The 20,440-nt window shown below is 40.2% G+C and overlaps 1 protein-coding gene across 3 annotated transcripts in view; it reads left to right on the top strand.

The window, feature by feature from the left end:
* Positions 1-20,440, top strand: part of plekhg4b (pleckstrin homology domain containing, family G (with RhoGef domain) member 4B) — a 34,874-nt gene that overhangs the window by 1,074 nt on the left and 13,360 nt on the right. For 2 of the 3 annotated variants that reach the window (XM_079469608.1, XM_079469607.1), the window contains exons 2-13: positions 10,562-10,759; positions 11,387-12,518; positions 16,128-16,304; positions 17,030-17,141; positions 17,290-17,383; positions 17,527-17,613; positions 18,629-18,745; positions 18,830-18,928; positions 19,037-19,179; positions 19,546-19,684; positions 19,812-19,934; positions 20,099-20,263. In XM_079469608.1, coding sequence (XP_079325734.1) covers positions 11,603-12,518; positions 16,128-16,304; positions 17,030-17,141; positions 17,290-17,383; positions 17,527-17,613; positions 18,629-18,745; positions 18,830-18,928; positions 19,037-19,179; positions 19,546-19,684; positions 19,812-19,934; positions 20,099-20,263 — 2,172 coding nt within the window. In that variant the 5' untranslated portion in view covers positions 10,562-10,759; positions 11,387-11,602. Of the gene's footprint in view, positions 1-4,581; positions 4,780-10,561; positions 10,760-11,386; positions 12,519-16,127; positions 16,305-17,029; positions 17,142-17,289; positions 17,384-17,526; positions 17,614-18,628; positions 18,746-18,829; positions 18,929-19,036; positions 19,180-19,545; positions 19,685-19,811; positions 19,935-20,098; positions 20,264-20,440 lie in introns of those variants that run through there. The other variant, XM_079469606.1, reaches the window with a different exon arrangement.

The raw sequence follows: 20,440 nt of genomic DNA, 5'->3' as shown, positions 1-20,440 counted from the left end.
TTGGGTGAGCATGTGTGCGGGACGGGCACAGCTGGGGTTCCCCCCGCTCAACAAACACTGATGTTAACCTGACCCTTACAGACCGTACGTCAACCCGCTTCAGCGCTGTCACTCACACACACATCGCTAAACACCATCGTTTCATTTCAAGTCTCTCGTGAGATTAATCCAGATACTGATATAGTGGTTTTTAATAAAATGTCCTCTAGTCAGGATTCGGGTTGAGGGTCTTCAGGGGGGGATGTTCTGTAGGCCGTGGGGGGCGTCACACACTTGAATTATGATTCTGGGAAAATGTGCAATAATCAGACTAATGTGTGTTTGTGATGTTATCAGACGACTGCTGTCGCCAGGGAGAGTCTTATCTGACGCTGCACATCTCAGATAATACGGTTTCTAGAAGTTGGAAGAAGATCGAGATATATAGCTCATTTTGAAAAACAGGAAGTGACATCACTGGCCTCCCGCTGGGTTTAACCAAAGTCTGTTTGCGGAGGTCGTGCCACTCCGCGGACATGTTTGCAGCCCCTATTGGCACCTATTTACGTCATACAAGTCCACAGTTCTATCTACTTGAACCGAGGGAAGGCAGTAAAAAATGAAAGCGCATATTTCTTATCAATATTAAACCCTTATATCATAACTGTGCTTCGGTAAGAATCCTCATTGTTTACTGGTTGACGATTGGCTCGTTTGCCTGTAAGGCGGGACTTCCTTCACTAGAGCGGCCATATTGAGCGTTGGATTACTCGCCAGTCATTGGAACGGCAGCGGCGCATCTTGATAATATTAATATCTTTGCTTTTACTTTCTGCCATTTCTGTAGTTTTTAAAAGTTTTATTCTTCTATCTTGTATTCTTGTGTGTGAGACAGAGCAGCTTTAGTGTGTTTCCTTATTGTTTATATGGCCTTTAGATGCTGTGGCTCTTTTTTGGGACTGGCCACCCGGGAAGGTCCTTGTGCAAAACTCTGTGCCGTTCTGTCACATCGACAGTGTTCAAACACCTGCCTGAGATCGACCCGGTGTGAGAGCTGTTTGTTTGTTTAGGGTTTATTTTTGTTGGCTTTGCTACAGGCGTGTCAAAAAATGAGATCCATCTTTTCCATGAACCAAACCAACCAAACTTCTCACTATGATTTAAGTGTTATTTCCAGATAATCTGGTATTAAACATATAATAAGATGTCTGAGTGTACTTTAAGAGATAAATGAAAATTCACAAGACATCCCAGATTACATAAATAATGGATCACTAGGTAAACATGTATTTTTAGCATGGAACTGAAAAGGACGAGTAAATGATGAGAGGATTTTCAGATGTGGCTGTTTTTACAGTCATCAGGACACACGGGTCGAGCAGCAGTGAGAGAGAAAGACCTCTAGTGGTGATTTATAAACAAACATTCGGGTCCAGTGGTTGTAAAAAATCCCTTTAATATCTCCATCAGATAGCAGAACTATTTCCTGTTGATGTGTCCTGTTGAGTTTTATCTTATTTCTAAAAATAACTTTCCTTATAAAAAACTGTCATTATTTGGTCATTAATTCCAAACGTGTATGCATTTATTATTTATTGTCAAGAGGAGAATCTTCACACAGATTTTATAAAAGACCAGAAGAAGAAAATGATTAACTGCCATATTTCATTATTAAATTCTAATTTAAGAAAAAGTTAGAAATGTTATGTATTCCCGAAACAAAACTTCTTAAGATCAAAATTCCCGAAATAAATTAAAATTGTCTAAAATGTCAAAAGGTAAGATGTTTAATACATGTATTTGTTGTTTCACATGTGACGTGTATTGTATTGAGCCAGATTTTGACGTTAACATGCCATTAAGAAATATTTATATTAATATAACAATGATTAGGTCATGGTCTCAATTACTTTATCTTTCATTCTTACAAACGCAGTGCTTTTTACTTTATTCTGGGACAAGGCGACTCGAACCGGACTCTAAATTTTATGCCGTAGTAAGACAAAAAAAGTATTAATAAGTATATCACGCATGCTAACATTTTAGCTAACATGCGATCGCGATGCCGTTCAAAACATCACATGTTAATAAACTCAGGATATATAAGAATGCGAGGTGCTTGTTACACACACACAGTTTATTGTGTAGATAATCATACACAGCTACCACACGAGCAAGCGAGTGTAATCATTGACAAAGCTTGTCATTTTATCCTTACGATCAAAATTAACATGTTCTTAAAGCCACAATATGAAAGAATTTAGTTATGAAATATCCAGAAATCACTTGCACAGTGTGATATATTTCATGCAGTTGTGTACTTACATTGTCTCAAAAGTTCCCAAGAATGTGCAAATGCAGAGAAATTCCTATTTAAACTAATGTCCCGTCCCTTGTCTCTCTTGTGTTTGTCTCATATCAGTGACTTAATATCCGCTGCTCCGCACGACCCTCAGTGTCCGGTTGTAGAAACTACGGCAACACACAAATGCAGAAGAGATTACACAGCATCTGTTGTTCTGTTATTATGGATCACGATTACTCTTTGGCGAGTGAAGGAAACACAAACGTAGTTTACTTTATAAACGACGACTGTTTTAAACACGTAAAACTGTGTAGCATTACGCTACCAAATCAATTGAGTCCAATATCATTGGCGGGCTAACGTAGCTTTACATTCAACGTTTCTTGCGAGCAAATTCATTACGATGACATCAAATAAAATTCATTCAATACCTCGTCTGTGAACATGATGGCCGATCTCCAAAAAGCCTCTGGATGGTGAAAACAACATGTCCCATAATTCCACTCTCCTACATAACGTCATTTTGTTTTGCTTCACCTGTGTTTTCGAAAGTGCACCATCTAGCGGTCCAAACTTACATATTGTGGCTTTAAGAAATTGTTTTTAAGAAATGTTTGAGAATCTCACTTACGAACATTCTTACGAACTTCCAATAATTTATTAGTAATTTCGTCTTCAGAACAGTTTCGTGAAACCAGCCCCTGGTGATTGACAACAAAAACTGTTAAAAAAAGGAGGAAACAATTTTTTCAAAATTGTTCCTTTGGTGTTTTACTGAAGATAACATGGGTTTGATATACAAATAGAGCTCGTTTGGATGGGTATTGAATAATGTTGATGTGATTTGAGATGTGTGTGTGACTGCAGTCTCGTGTAGACAGAAACACTAACACTATTACACACGTACACAAGCTCTTCTGTTCACATTACTCATGATTTAGTTCAGGTCTAGAAGGTCATCTGAGCGTCGTCGACATGTTTTGAGCTTCACACATTCCACAGCAGCGTGCAGACATGTTCACGTGTTGTCATGTGTCCAACGCAGGTGTGATGAATGCTGGGAGAAACATGCAAATCATGCCAGATTAACACAGAAAGCCTGTTTTCAGATCTGATGTTGGGTTTGTGTCAGCTGGAAACCCTGTGAAATAAAAACCATGATCACAGAGATCTCTCGAACATCTCAGTTGTGTCTCATGGAGAGAAACAAGATCAAGTGAAGGAGAAAATAGAGAAAAGCATTTCAACAACGACTCTCATCGAGTTCTTCATATAAATGTCTGAACTCTTCTCATTTGTTTGTTTTTATTTCTCCCAACGCTTGTTTCCAGTGCAGATATTTCATTTATTCTAAGATGAAGATCTTGAGAAGCACAATTATCTTCCTTAAAAAAAGACTTAATAATTAGTAATGATGAGAATCATGCTATAAATGAAACAAATAAATGAAAATGTCTTTCTTTCACTAAAAGTTTTCTTGTTTTAAGCAAAATAAATCTGATATATTTTCAACAAAGTCTCATGTCATTGTGCTTTTTAAGTGAATATATCTTGATTTTAGAATGTTTAGATAATAATAAAGACAAAGTAAGAAAACTGCGGTAAAAACATAATCCAAAGTTGACATTTAGTTGTTAAAACTTCATAAAATACTTTCCTAAAATGAAAAAATTCCCTCATCATTCATTCTCTCTTGTGTGTTTGTAAACCTGTACGTGAGTCTTTCTTCAGTGGAACACTAAGAAGATATTTTGAGAAATGTCTTGTGTTCACACAATAGACGTCAAAGGAGTTCAGTGCCGTTTGTTCTTCACAATATCTTCTGTTGTGTTCTGCAGAAGAAAGAAACGTGTTCGAGTAAATCAAATATGTTATCAAATGAAGTCTGGCACTGAGTTTGAGACTCAAGAGTGTTGACACGGATCTCTTGTGCAGATGTGTAGTGTGTGTCTGCGCCGGCGGAGGCATTACCTCTGTCTTTGATGAGATTTAGAGGAACGCTATTGTGACTCCGAGAGCTGAAGCTCCAGCGGTGTGCTGATGTCTTCTTTTCTTTTCCCTCCTTCTTTGACAACATAAGCTGAAACTCTAGTCCGTTTGTTTAGTCAGGACAAAGAGAGAGAGAGAGCGGCGGCCGGGGGTGGTAAAGGTCTGTTCCCTGCAGGGCAGTTGTGTTGGGGGTTGTGTTGTGTTTTCCCACTGCTAAAGGAAATTGCATCAGTGTGCATTATCCAGCTGGGAGAGGCCGACGGGAGGCGGGATAGAGTCTGTCTCTCTCTCTCTCTCTCTCAGAGCGCACACTAGAGCAGAGAGAGAGAGACACTCTCATGGACGCAGCGGGTCTGGACGTGAATGACCCGTCGTGTCTGGACATACACTGGATTACTGAAATAAACTTGACTTATTTATTTGTTTATTTATGGTTTGTCTGAATGTTGAGCACCATGCACTCCAGAGTAAAGTCACGGAGCTGTGAGAATTACCTGAGCATTAAGGTGAGCGGTGACACACCACAGATCTGAAGAAGAGACGTCTTTTCTTTTTTCTTTCTTGGATGACAACCAGTTCTTTTCCTTTACTTTCTTTCCTCGGAGAGAAGTTTTGTTTTCAGATTCTAGTATTTTGATATTTCGATGTTTACCATCATGGTACGGTATTTATGTTTACCGTGGTATTTTCCTGGAGATGCTGGGTCTTTTTCTTACCAAAGGATTTACTTCAGTATCTATAGGTCATTAAATGTAGTGAAGTTAGAAGTTTATTTTTATTTACTTTGGTCTCACTACAGTAATCGCATGGCATTTGTGGTAAAACCAATAGCTCACTAAGCTCTTACGGTTATTGTTTATAGATGCCATGGTACTTTTGTTGGCACTATAAAAGCAGTTTTTTAATGTTTTGTGAAATAAAACAAATTCTTTCAGGAGAGTTTTTCAGTCGGTTTGGTTGGTTCGACCTGATGTGCTTGTTCTTGACTCATGTTTGGATTTAGTTTTGGCTCTTTGAAATGAAAGCAGAAGTTATGGGAGCAGTGTCTGTCATCGATCTCTTAATGAGAGCGTGTTTAACTCTTCTGCTTGTGTCCTTGTGATGTGATGAATCTGAAAACAGACCCCGAACAAAACTTATTTCCGAGGAATGAAAGTAAAGGAAAAGAACGACAAGTGTTGCTTATTGCTCCCTGAATTCATTGTAAGTCAAATAAGGCTAAATGCCTAAATGTAAATGTAATGTAAATGATGTGACTGCTCAGAGACTGACTAGACAACCTGTTTGAAACAGCTGTGTGATGGACGTTCCATGTGTAGATATGAATGCGTCAGACAGCTGTCAGTCACATCAGGTGAAGCGTTCAGAGGGGCGGCCACGTTCCCTAAATGATGATGATTCATTCTCATACGAGTTATTAACATAAACGCTTTAATGTTACTTTAATGAGGTGAAACGCATGATCTAAACAAATATTCAAAAAGGTAGAATGCGTTCACATTCATGTCATTGGCAGATTTTCTTACTAATTTACTAATACATTCTGAGACTTTCTGTAAACTGAAAATAATTAAAAATACCGTAATTCTTTTTTCTTGTAAAATTATAGAACATAAGGATATATATTAAATTGTTTTCCCAGTTGTACTTGTAAATTTGTTGTCTTTTTCTGTAATGTTATAGTTTTTGACCATATTTTAAAAACTAATTGTGAAAAATACATTTCACAAAAATACACAAAAATCAACATTTAAAATAACATTTTTTTTTTTCTGTAAAAATTACAATTTCCCCCTGGATCTCTAGGCAATTTACAGTCTTTTCTTTATTTAACGTTTTTTACCATATTTCAAAAATACATAAACATATACATTTTACGAATAAAATCTGTAAAAATAACAGAATTACGTTTTTTTTACAGTGAACATTTAATTCTTCTTCTAATGTTCTATAACAAGTTGTACAACAAATATGTGATTAAAAATCGTTCATGTTTTTGAAACGATTCTGTCAGTGAGGTTCAGTTTTTTACATTTCACAAAATATGAAATCATTAAATAATGGAACACATTTTGTGATTCCTAATCTCTTGCGTTCACACGGTACATAATTCTTCACAGATCTGTGAATGTCATCAGATGTGTAATAGTGGGGTTCAGGTCATGATGTCACACTCCTGTGTCGACTCATTGTCTCTGTAATTGTGTGTTTGTCGGCCGGCACCGACACCTGCATATGAGGGGCGGGGCTTAGTTAACCTGTCACTCTTTGTTTGGTTGTGGTCCATCAGCAGAGAGACTGGAGTCGGCTCTTCTCCTGTTACCCTCCCCTGATGGGGTCTCATGCTTCACCGGACAACTGATGCTTCGGCTTTTGTCTCTCTGAACCGCTGAGAGAAAGAGAGAGATGTGACTCAGGTTTACTCTCATGTGATCTTCTTGTTAGTCTGTTAGGAGTTCACACAGAGTTTGTGTTTGTGCTCGCTCTGGTTTTCTGCTGTATATTTTTACCTGCGAACATCTACCCTGGTTTTAGTAACAATGTAAAACATGGTATTCGTTGTAGATCTGTGTTCTACAATTGTACTATAAAAACACAGTGGTTTACTTTTTAAGTCCCTGTGAACCGGAAGTTGCGATTGTGTTTACTTCCGTATCCTGATGCTTTTATGAGTGAAACGGAATTTCGAATGAGAAATGTGGGCGTGGCGTGTTTTTATTTCCCTGCAATTTGATTGGTTGTTTGACAGCCGTTACATTTTGAAATGGAACTGGCAGCAGATTCACAGTTGAAGGGGAGGAGTTAACAGATGCCCCGCCCATGCTGTCTAACGTATGTCATTTTAGATGGATAGTCATAACAGGAGGAAAGTGCATTTTAAGATTTTGACTGAAGATTATGAGGGCGCATGAATTTTAAAAAGAGAATGACCCACATTATTAAGTTTTTTATAACAAACTTTGCAATATTTCATGAAAAAAAATGGAATTGTGATTTTATATTTCACTGGGACTTTAATGGATGGAGGTTAAATTAAGGTTTTCTCAGGTGCTTTTGCTTCAGGTCACAATTCTTTTGGCAAGACCTGTTACTCTTCTTCCGTGTAATCTGGATTGCGTTTTATCTTCTTGTTGTCATCATGGTTTTCAGTGATGAGGAAATGTCACCATCAAGATGTCCATGTTGACACCTGTTTGTTTTACTTGTTTAACTATCTGTTGACTACTATGATGAAATTTTGGTAAATTGGGTTTACAAAGCCAGAAGGATATTATGACCGTTAACATCCAACAAATGTTCAAAACTACATTTTGCTATGCGCTACATTAAAACTTACTAGCATCTCTGATGTGATCTGATTGGTTGTAGCGTCCTCTTCCTTAGGGTGTTGTGATTGGTTGATTTGGTATTCATTGGCTGATCTCATTGGTTGTTTTGTTCATACAGTGATTGAATTGGTTGCTTTGGCATTTTGTAGGGCGTTGTGATTGGTTGGATGTTGCTAGTTGGTTGTTAAAGTGTTCTAGATGGTTTCTTGGCAGTTGTGATGTGGTTTTAGCGTGTTATAAAGTCGCCATAGGTTTTCAATGATCACTAGTGAAAATAATGAAACATCTCAAATCTCTATGATATTGCTTTATGGCGATATCTCTCAGGTCCTTTTTTCTTTTTTTATATTGTGTATGACCAAAGTTTCCGGTCAGTCAAAGTTAAAATACTTTCTACTGGTTTGTAGAAACCTTCGCAGTCTTTGCAGTGTCGTGTTTGTAACAGATGTGTGTCTGTGTTAAATAAAGAACAGGTCTCCGACGGGACACCTGGAATATAATTACAGGTTCAGATCTCTTCCAGGACCTCAACGGTCGACCGTAAACATCTCAGATACCACACACACTGCTCCTCTGACTGCTATTTCAAACTTCTTCACAGGTGAAATAACTTTTCTTTAAGCTTATAGAAATACATCACAGCTTTTATTTATCTTTCATCTTCAAAGCTACACTTATCTCCCACTCGCCTTGAAGTTTCTGAGTTCCAGACTTAAGTTTAGTCTTCTCACACTTGAAGTACTGCTTTGTACTGCTCTTTCCAAAAGATGCTGTGAGTTGTGGAAGTACACCATGTTAATTTGGAGTTCTGTGTCCATGTGGCCTGAAGTCTGAAGACACCGTAAGAAAACGGTCCCTATTGACCCAGTTCATAATTCAGTCCTGTGCCAGGCGACATTCTGTGCGCCACAATAGCTTAAAAAAGTCCTCTCGGTGTTAGAAGTCATGTTGCCTTTCCTTCCATTGTTAGCGTTTCCCCCACAGAATGACTCTTCTGCTTCCTTCGGCTTCAGTGAGCATTGATACCCATAAAACAGATGAGATCTCTCTAATATTTCTCCTTCACATCACTGAGATTAAATAGAGATCAAATTTCTCAAAAGTCTGACAAATGTGTCAGTCATTAGAGTTTCAGAAGAGATGTCAATGTGTCTAACTGAGCTCAGATTTGCCTCGTCTGCGATCAAAAGTCAATATTAAACGGTTTTAACTTGGCAAATGACCACAGTATAAGTGCGATAATCCGCAGCTAGCCATGCATTAAAGGATTTGTTTCACACTATGGTTCTGAAGCCCATGTAATAATATTGTGTATTCTGTATGTTTTGCAATTATCCTGGTCTCAATTATTTATTTTTCCTTATTTCAATAGCTTTTCCCCCTCGTGTCTTCATTGCCTTTATATACCGGCATCAATAAAACACTATGATTATTGATATTGTGTTGTGTTAATATTACTGTAACACAGTTCAATAAAAGGAAGGAAGGAAGGAGGTGGGAACCGGCGAACGTAAAATACTTTTAATGAAATAAACAAACAATAAAACACTACATAAAGTCCAGGCCTGGTCCTCTCCGTGATTGAGTCTTTGAATCCCGGCTCTCGTCCCGCCTACCTCACTACATAATTACACATATGATAATATTGTAAGTGTTTGAATGTCTGTATCTGGTTGAAACTTTAACACAGCAGCTACTGGTTTTACACCCGTTTAACATTTTCCTTAAAGAAAAACTCTCATATTCTCATATTGTGAGTGTGATTTATTGGCCATAAAGGAGAAAATGCTAAATAATCAAAATTAAAGAGAAATGATTTGTTTCCTAAATATATTGCAGTAATATTGTGTTGTGAATTCTTCTGTGACAGTGGATTTGCTGCTTTAAATCGATTCAAAATGACAAAAATAGAAAAACATTTGAATTGGATATAATTATTATAGTTTTGTTAAGGGGGTTGTAGACATTGATAGGGAATGAAACGCCACTCAACAACTCCAAGACTATTTACATTGAGTGACCATTACAGCTGATATTGTTGACCTGTGTGTGTGCGTGTGTGTGTGTGTGTGTGTGTGTGTGTGTGCGTGTACACATCCTGTAGGAAAGTCCAGTTCTTCCCTGATATCATACAGTGATGTGTGTGAGTAACAGCCTGTTATTGTCCAGTGAGTGACGTTACATTGACAGGTGTTTCCTGTTTCATCAGTGCAGGAGGACACGACCCCTGACCTTCTAATGTCCTGTCCTGCTGTGTGTGTGTGATGAAGTGGAATTGAACTTATGACCGTCATGGGTCACGGACTCAAACCCAAACAGTCTCACCAACCAAACCAAAAACAACATTGTGCCATGAAGAGCTCGTTCAATAATATTCAGTTGATGATGTCAAATACAAACATTTAAATAGATTCAAAACATCCATTTATTCTCCCTCTTGTCATGTCAAACCATTGACTTCCATTTTACGGACACAAAACCACTGGCACGTTTCTCAAAATATCTTGTTTAGTGTTCCACTGATGAAAGATTGACACACATGTTTTGAATGGCATGAGACTGAATAAGTGATGACAGAATGTTTATTTTCGGCTCAGTGTAGGTTTGGTTTATTGTGTCTTGTGTGGTGAACGCTCACAATACGACTTTGCAGGAAAGACAAAATTATAGAAGCAGATTCATTGCTGAATATTTGGGTTTGGAAATGGACTTCTAAAACTAAATGACGACTTAAGGGTACAAATCCTTGAATCCTCCTATAGTAGCATGGCCTTGTTAACTAATGGTCCTGTTAAGCGTGTTGACAAAATGTTTATATGCTCTCCTACTTATAATCTGCCAAATTAATAAATTTAAGTTAAAAATATAAAAATGAAGAAGTTGAATGATGAAAGTGTTCTGTGGGATCTGACCCTCTCTGTTTATGTGAAGGTGTCTCATCATGTGATGTGTGTTTCAGGATTCAGAGTCGTTGGATAACTGTATTCAGAGCATCTTATCAGCGCTGTACCCTCCGTTCAGCTCCACGGCAGCGTGCGTCCTCTTTCAGCTCTTCAGTGTGGTGGAGAGACAGTATCGCAGTGATGGTCTGCGCTGTTTCATCGACTTCCTCTTACCTGCCAAGAGAATCCTGCACATCATAAAACACGAGGCCTGTGTGAGTTTCACGTCAAATCTCGGAACAACTTCTTCTATCGTGTTTTTTTTGCACATGTGTTAGCCTCATAGGTTTGTTTGAATATATAACGTTCTACTTACCAGCTGATCCAGATAACAGAAATACGTTTTTACAGCGTTTAATGTTTTAGGACAATTAGCAATGACGTACAATGTTAATAAAATTATCTTTTAATGTAACTGCAAGAAAGTTGTTGAACATCTTGACAGAACAATTTGATTATACAATTAACCAGTGACATCATTTACGTTATAGCTTTTATTTAGTAACTTTGTATGTGTAACTATTTAACTATTGTACCTTTTTGAAAAAAAAGTAACCTGTAGTTTGGCAAACTATTGTTTTTGGTAGTTTTCTCCTTGGTGCTGTGAACACGCTAAGGTAAACATACGCTACATTTTTCAGCCGCATTGCAGTAGTTCAGTTGTTTTCAAAGCTTTAATGGCGCTTTATATTTTTAGCTTGTGCTCTGAAGATTTACTGCGTTAATAATGAATGATCACAGACCGCCAATAACATGTTGGATTTTGTATCCCCGCTCATTCTTGATGTAAAGAATGTGGTGTTTTTAAGGTTAAGATTTTCTCTCTTTATCTCTCTCCACAGCTTCGATTCAAAGGCCTATTGCTGTATCACGAGGGATGGCCGCTCTGTTTACATGAGAAAGTTGTTCTTCAGCTGGCACCCCTGCACAAAGTTCGCCTGCGACAGGGAGATTTCTACCTGCAGGTGGTTCCTTTAGGCCGCAAGTCTGCCAAACTGGTGATAAAATGCCTGTCTGGCAGCGGGCAAGCCATCACAGAGATCCCCGTCGCCGAGAGCATGTACAGCAGCGTGTTCACGCCTGAATTCCTGCAGAATGTAACCCGCGATCGCAACCTGCACCCTCTCCAGAACTGCCTCCTCAATACCGGCAGCGTGGTCTACCGCACGCCCTGGAAGAACGTGGTCAACCCTTTATTCGTCACCAGCACGGCCGACGCCATCATGCAGGCCCGCGGCGCAACCCTGCTGGGTCAGCTTAGCACCTGCAGCACGCACGGCTCCACCGGAACCCTTGACAGTCGCCGCAGCTCGCGGGATTCCCTGCACTCGCAGGGGGCGGAGTCAACTGTGTCTGCGCCCGTCTTCAGTCGCAGCCTTACTGATGTGGGCATTGGCTCGGAGTCGACCTTGAGTCCCGTCTCCCTTCCCCAAACACCCAGCATGGACGCGGCATGTGTTAGAAGCGCTCACAAAATGCTGTCGTTCAGCACGGACCTCAGTAACCCCGGCCTCCGGAAACACCACCGCAGAGACTCCGCGGCCTTCGAGTCGCGCCGGCTGTTCCGCAAATCTTACATGGAGGCGCTGCAGAACCCCATGAACCTCGGCTCCAGCTCGGAGTCTATTCTAGAAGAAGATGAACCGAGGACACAGCGAGGCTCCGCTCAGAAGGAGCGGAGGATCTGCGCTCGGGGATGGTTGGGAGGTGACGAATCTCGCACAGGCCCTCTCGTCCCCCAGACACACAGCGGAGTCAGGAACACTGAACTCAGTCCAGGAGAGAGACGCTCCAAATCTCTGGAACGTACAAACAAAACCCCACAGGTTAAAGGTCATCGAGTGCGCTCCTCCTCCGGCGGCTCCAGTACTATCCTGCCCAAAAAACTCATTAACGGTTACGCCTTCCGGTTCGGCAAACTGGACTTGGAGGCGGCCATCCCGGGCATCGAGAAGAGGAACAAAGATAACTCAGGTAATGATTTTATTCAACTTGAACACAGCAGAAGATATTTTGAGAAATGTTTTGGGTTCATACAATAGACATCAATGGAGTTGAAAATATCTTCTTTTGCGTTCTGCTGAGGAAAGAAACTGGCACATGTTTGACGTCTTTCAGTCATATGTACGTAACATTCTCTCAGATCAAATCATTGAGCCTGAGGGTTGTTATTGTTGTTCAGGGCGGTGCTGTTGTCTGTAATGATCACCCGCAGCAGAATCCACCTCCGCCAACACACTCATCTCTGGAGACGGCTTTCAGTTCCTTAGGGCAGATTGTATGACTTGTGTGTGTGTGTGTTTTGGAATGTTTGAGCGTCAGGCGTCGGTATCTAGGATTTTTCTGCTCTGTTAGTTAGGATGTGTAGCCCAAAGGCAGCGAACATCACAGAACACATTTAGAAAAATGTTCTCAGGACTCTGTGGTGTTTTTCTTGAACTCTTCCTGCTATTGAAGGTTTAAGTGAGCGAGTATTTTAGTCTTCAGGTCACCAGTGTGTGTGTCCGTCTCTTCGGAAGGAAATTCCAAAGTCATTCTTAAGATTCTGTGGAAGCTGATACGTGTGAAAATAACTGTGTTCTGCGCAGACGCCACACGGAAAACCAACAACCGTTGTTGATAAGCTCAAATAAACTTAGCTCCAGATGTTTCTCTTAACGGATATAAAATGAGAATCAAATGAGAGTTTAATTGTGTAAACACATAAAGGGCCCTATTTTCAGGATATAAGCGCATGGTTTAAAGCGCATGGCGCAGGTGCGCTCAGGGCGTGTCCGAATCCACTTTTGCTAGTTTAAAAGTGGGAAAGCGGTCGGTGCGCATGGGCGCATGGTCTAAACGGGTTGTAGATGTTGACTTTAGACCAGGTTTGAGTTGGTCTATGGCTCAGTCTATTTTCAGCAACACGCCAACAATGCGCCTGATCACACGTCCATGGGTGCACAAATGAGCGTAAATGCATTTGCTATTTAAACAATGCGCCGCAGAACGGTGAAAATGAGATCTGCGTCGAGCTGAAACTAGCAAAAACACTTGCGCTGTGCCTCACGCCGCATTGCACCGGGTGTACGATAGGGCCTGCAGAGTCTGAAAGTGTAAAGGAATGTAGATTGTAGAAGTAAAATAATCTGGATTTGAGTAAATGTGATGAGAAATGTTTGAGATCATATAGAGATATTCAATAATATTGACTTTTAATTGCAGACGAGACAAATCTGAGCTCAGTTTGACACATTGTTGACGTCTCTTCTCAAACATACATTTCTGACTCTTTTTCCTCACGAGAAACATCTGAGACACACATGAGACCTTCATTTATTCTCCATTTGATCTCATTGATGTCTACGCTCTTAAAAATAAAGGTGTTTCAAATGGTTCTTCAATGCCAAAGAACCTTTTTCGTCTAAATGATTCCATAAAGAACCTTGACATCCAAATGTTAACATCCTAGTTCTTCAGATTATAAAAAAGTTAGAAAGAGGTGTTTCTTTAAAGAACCTTGGTCTGAATGGTTCTTTGTGGTTCTTCTATGGCATCGCTGTGAACAACCTTTTAAGCACCTTTATTTTTAAGAGTGTATGAGGAATATATTTAGGTTTATACAGATTTAATTGTGTTGGAAGTTAATTCTGTAGCTCATTTACCTCTCGCTGTCACACACACACACACGGCCGTTGTGTTTCAGGTAAATTCCCATCTGAAAGAGTCTGTGTATTCTTTCCCACACATGAGAATGCGAGTCATTGAGTCTGGGCTTAAAGCCACAGAGGATCTGATGACCCACCGGAGGGAGGATCAATGTGACCGGTACCTGTTCCTGACTCTCCCATCCAGATGGTCATAATGAGAATCATTGTGTCCTCAGTGATGCTGGAGAGTCTTAAAGAGCAAAACGTCTCCATGTAATATCAGCTTCATCTCAATGGCCAGCTGAGCGAGAGGTCACCTCGCACTTTATTCACACAACAAGCGGCCGTGGCTTTGAGGACGGATCACATGACACTGATGTGGTTTTGCTTGGCCTTTGTCGTTTCATTCGGTCCCCTTTGATTAGAACCCAGTTCCCATAATACCCCACAGCTCTCAGGTCTGGTATACAGAGTCAACTGAATATTCTTCAGTGTTTTAACTTTTTTCCAAACAAAGTTTAAACGGACATTGTTCATGAGTTGTTTTCATCATGCTGTTTTGGATTTTTTTGCAGTGTGAGCATCTTTACAAAACACTGCATTACAGTTGTTTTATTTCTCTCACAGTCTTTTTTGTTTTAATATTTTTTGATTTATCTATAATATTACATTACAATTTAGATATATTCATATAAATACAGTATATACTAGGGCTGTCAAGCGATTAATCTCATCCAGAATAAAAACTCTGTTAACATAGAATTTGTGTGTGTACTGTGCATGTTAATTGTGTGTGTATAAAACACATAAATACACATGTGCAAATTTAAGAAAAATATAGAATACAAAAATGTATAAACATTTATATATCATTTAAATTATTAGATAATACAAATATACCTAGGCCTACTTACATAATATGTATACATGTATGTTTTGTGTTTCTAAATACAAAATGAATATGCACATTACAGAAATATATATATATATATATATATATATATACATATATTATGTTAACACAGACTTTTATTCTGCATGAGATGAATCGATTGTCAACCCTAAAAAAAGACACTAAAGTTCATAAACATTTACTCAGTAACTTGTAATCAAAGTCAGTGAGTGCAGCTGTGACACGTCAGAGGAGAACTGGTCCTCTCGGCTGAGTCTGGCTTCTCCCGAGGTTTACTTCTCCATTTATTTATCATTGGTGTCTATCAACACAATACACCATGCTGTGTTATAGTTTGCAGGGTGTGTGGAGCCTTTAATGATTTTGACAGCTTTGCATCAGAGAGGGAAGAGCTGACCCAGAGATGCGCTCAGCTAAGCGCACCCCTCTATCGGCATTGCATGCGTGCACACAAGCCGTAACTTTTGCGTCTCTTTCTTGTTAAAGCCCAGAATATACGCTTCAGTGGCGCACGCTTCATTATTAACCCATGTGGTGTTTAAGATAATTAATAATCTGCATTTTTTATAGAGTTTCTATAAGCTGTAAATGGTGGAAGGTGTGTGTGTGTGCAACTGTCACCTGAAGTGTAATGTTGTGTGTGCGTGTGAGACACAAACACCTGGTCTGGATTGTGACTCATCATTGACTCACTGTATGACTTCGTTGTGCCCCAAAACCCATATTTCAACCTTCTAAACAATCCACACCCTACGATATACTTTGGATCATAAAACCTGTGTTTGTTTTACAGTAACATGTGCTGACTGACATTAAATGTGTGTTTATAATGTATTGATAGTTGTAAATACTCTTCCATGGACATATTTTCACTATGATGTTTGTGTTTATCTTTAAAATCACTTCAATGGAAGTCAAGTTTCATCCAAACATCTGTTCCAGCCATGTAGATTCAAGGTGTTCATTATAAGAAGAAAAAGTAGATTAAATAAAGTTTCTATTTATTTATTTTATAGTTCACTCATCTCTATTGTGTCTTAGGTCTGTCTGCAGATGGACTTCGGTCGAGTCTCAGAAGAAACAGTGCAGATGAATATCAAGTCTCAGTCTCTCCGGTCTCCTCCACAGCGCCCCCTGCTGTCAGCAGCGTGTCTGTGTCCTCTATCATGACACGGGTCAAACAGGAGCTCTTGACCTCTGGTGTCATACAGCTTCCCGGTGCGTATGACAAAAGCTCAATGAATATTCAAATCTGAATATTTTTATACTAACACGTGCATTCATTTGGTGAGAAACTTTCAAATGAGAGAACGTTTTACATTTGGTCTAATGTGCAACAAAAAGTGGAGACAACAAAGTCATGTTTAATTGTAGAACTAGTGACCAGTGACATCAAAATATATAAACACTGTGAAAAGTTCAGGAAAAAACACCCAACGACGACATTTATATGCAGGTTTTCTGAATTGACTATGAGCTATAAGTATGTGTTCTTTAAGGAAACTAGATACTTGTATTGCTTTTGTGAACTGCTCACAACATTTCTCACATGTTATAAGTAACAATCTTGTTTTCGGTTTGCATGTACAGTATTTACAGAACATAAAAACTGGTAAAAAAACTGAAATGTTGTCAGACAATACTTAATAGAAAACACATTCATATTCATTTTTAACCACACATTAATAATGTATTTAGGAATAGTTATGTAAATAGTTAAATAGAAATGAGCCTGGTTTCATATTTACAGTTTTCATGTCAGTCTATCACATTGCTGTTGGGTGTGTTGATGTCATTCCTGAGGTGATGGATTTCAGCAGACACTGGAATGACTTGTAGACATGCTGGAAGGGTCTCCTCATTTTCCCAAACGTGTGCATTGTATAAATTGTATAGTTGTCAGAATGGATGCTTGATAATGACAGAACCTGATGTCACGGCAGGTAATCAGGACCGCAGCGGGAGAGGCGTTCTGCAGGTGTGCTGTGCATCTGATGCGTGTTTCACAGCGAGCGACATCTGCGATCTGTTGTGTTACTACTACAGCAGACTGAGGTCAGAAAAACATTCACATTTCACTCCCTCGCTGATCTCTACTCCATCAAACCCGTCTTTACACTCTTGGTGCGCTCTCTGAGTCCTTCTGCAGTGGAAGGTGTTCTGAAAATAAGAAATTCACTCTAAATGTGTCTCTTGTGTGCAGGCAGGAGAGACGTGATCTGGGTTTGACAGTTCTCGTGGACTGTCGAAGGCAGCCGGCCTCATCCGTGCTGTTCTCCGGCTTGTCTCAGTTTCAGGTGAGATAACACAGTAATCCCGGGGGCGAACCGGCCCAGCAGCTCTCGGCCTTGTCTGACCTCGGCTTACTCTAAATCTGTGTCATCATGCGTGTGTTTGGGACCGACTGATTTATTCTGTGTCCTTGATTTTATTCCGGCAGTCTTCTCTACCAAATGCACTTTCCTCTGTTCTGTTACTGGTGGACAAAGATGCAGCAGTCAAAGCTGAAAAAGACTTGACCGTTCCAGTGAGTATCTGTCTATCTGTATGGTAGTAAAGACATCATAGGTACCACTCAGAATATCCAAGAACCAGCTTACAAACACAAATCAGACCCCTTAGGAACATCTGGACATCTACCTACAACACCATAATAACACTAAAGCAACCACTCAGAATACCCACATCACTGTAGTAACGCCATAGCAACCACTCAGAATATCCACATCACTGTAGTAACGCCATAGCAACCACTCAGAATACCCACATCACTGTAGTAACACCATAGCAACCACTCAGAATACCCACATCACTGTAGTAACACCATAGCAACCACTCAGAATACCCACATCACTGTAGTTACACCATAGCAACCACTCAGAATACCCACATCACTGTAGTTACACCATAGCAACCACTCAGAATACCCACATCACTGTAGTAACGCCATAGCAACCACTCAGAATATCCACATCACTGTAGTAACGCCATAGCAACCACTCAGAATACCCACATCACTGTAGTAACACCATAGCAACCACTCAGAATACCCACATCACTGTAGTTACACCATAGCAACCACTCAGAATACCCACATCACTGTAGTTACACCATAGCAACCACTCAGAATACCCACATCACTGTAGTTACACCATAGCAACCACTCAGAATACCCACATCACTGTAGTTACACCATAGCAACCACTCAGAATACCCACATCACTGTAGTAACACCATAGCAACCACTCAGAATACCCACATCACTGTAGTTACACCATAGCAACCACTCAGAATACCCACATCACTGTAGTAACACCATAGCAACCACTCAGAATACCCACATCACTGTAGTTACACCATAGCAACCACTCAGAATACCCACATCACTGTAGTAACGTCATAGCAACCACCCAGAATACCCACATCACTGTAGTAACGTCATAGCAACCACTCAGAATACCCACATCACTGTAGTAACGTCATAACACTGAATGTGTCTCTCTCTTGTATGATGATGTTTTGACTGTGGCTGTTCCCCACAGTATGAAGTCCTGACATCTCTGAAAGCTCTACAGAAACACATTGATTCTTCCCAACTCACAAGAGATTTTGATGGCACCTTCTCCTATGACCACAGCCACTACATCCACGTCAGACAGGTAAACTGAGAAATATTCTGATCCGACTCAACTGGGGTGTAGAAATGCTTTGATCTACAGTCAATGTGTTTTCTTAACTGGCAGAAAATCGATCCGTTTGCTCTCAGCTGCAGTGTGGCGATCGCCTCCCTTCAGAGCTCTATTGAGACGCTAAACAACATCAACGGTCTGGAGTCATCTGCGGTAATCCTCACTCTATGTGTGATGTTCTCAGACTGAAAAGACTGCTGATGTCCATTAGTTTTTGAGAGAATGCAGAATGATTGAAGTTCAGTGTGTTATGTTCGGTAGGAAGTGTCAGAGGTCATCAGCCTGCAGAAGAATCTCATGAAGAATATTCTGGAAGATGCTAAACTTAACCGTCTGAGAATGGAGGGTGGAACATTTCTGGCACGCATCAGAAAAGAGGATATGTGTGAAAATGAGAACTACAGGTATTACTGCACGTTTTGCAGATCTACTGCAAACCCACTGCGTATCTGTAGCACGTCTATGCTGCATCTGTTGCATGCATGTTACATGTCTTACATGCGTGTTTGGTGCATACCTGCCGCATCTCTGCTGTACTTCTGATGTCTGTCTGTTGCACACTTGTTGTGGTTCATGTCTGATGCGTGTGCCTGCTGCTACACACGGTTGCATTTCTGCCATGCATCTGCTGCATGCATGTTGCATAGCGAAACCACTGTGAATGTATGCAGTGCAGTATTAGCGTAAAGTTCAAATGCTCAAAATGTTCCTGCTGAATGTTACAGGTGTTGAGAAGCATGGTTTAATAGGATGTTGTGATGTGATTACAGGGACGCTGTGGATCTGGTCAGTGCTCTGTATAATCAGGTGGATGAAGAGGTTCATAAACTGGTGATTCTGTCTAACAGAACCTTACAGCAGCTGGAGAAACTGCTGGAAGAACACTCCACCCACGAGCAACATCAGGAGGTCAGAGACATCACATCACAGACCAATACTGCAGTCTCTCTCTCTCACTCATCTGTCATCTGAGTTTTATTCGATGAGAGATTGTTGTATGCTCATGTTTCTCTGGATGTTTGTAATCTCTGCTCAGGTTAAGAAATGGTTTTGTGTGGCGAGTGAGAAACATTTGGCTCCTCTGGACTCTTACAATCTCAGTTTGAGCTCCATTCAGGACATGAGACAGAATCTCTCCCAGTTCATTCAAGACGCCACAGTAAGTGTCCCAGTTCTCTCTCTGAACATTACAATGTTAATGAATTTATTTGTTGAACTAAGCGTAAGTTTCAGTGGGTTAGAAACATAATTATAGAGCTATAATGTTCTATAAGACTATGATTGGTCATAAATCTGACTAATGTGTTATTGTGATGTTTACAGGAACAGCAGAAGAAAGCTGCGGCATTAATGAAGGAGTCGAAAACCTTCTCTGGTTCCTCACATCTGACGGAGTTGAGAGAACACATCACCACCATCCTGCAGCGCTGCCAAACACGCAAGAACCAGCTGGAGCTCCTGCTCAACCTCTATGAGTTCTATGAATCGGTAAATAATTATACGCATCAACACACGCTAGTGTTTCAGTTTCATGTTGGGAAATTCCTAACATCCTAAAGAGCCAATAAAGTGCTTTAAGATGTTTCATTTTTTTATGCATTGACCATTTCCAGTGAAACAGGAAATTAGAGCCGAACATATGGTCAGTAGCCACACAATGGTCAG

Source organism: Barbatula barbatula, assembly GCF_947034865.1.
Source record: "Barbatula barbatula genome assembly, chromosome: 12".
NCBI classification, from domain to species: Eukaryota; Metazoa; Chordata; class Actinopteri; order Cypriniformes; family Nemacheilidae; genus Barbatula; species Barbatula barbatula.
The sequence above is the reverse complement of the archived record's forward strand: the minus strand, read 5'-3'. Positions and strand labels throughout refer to the sequence as shown.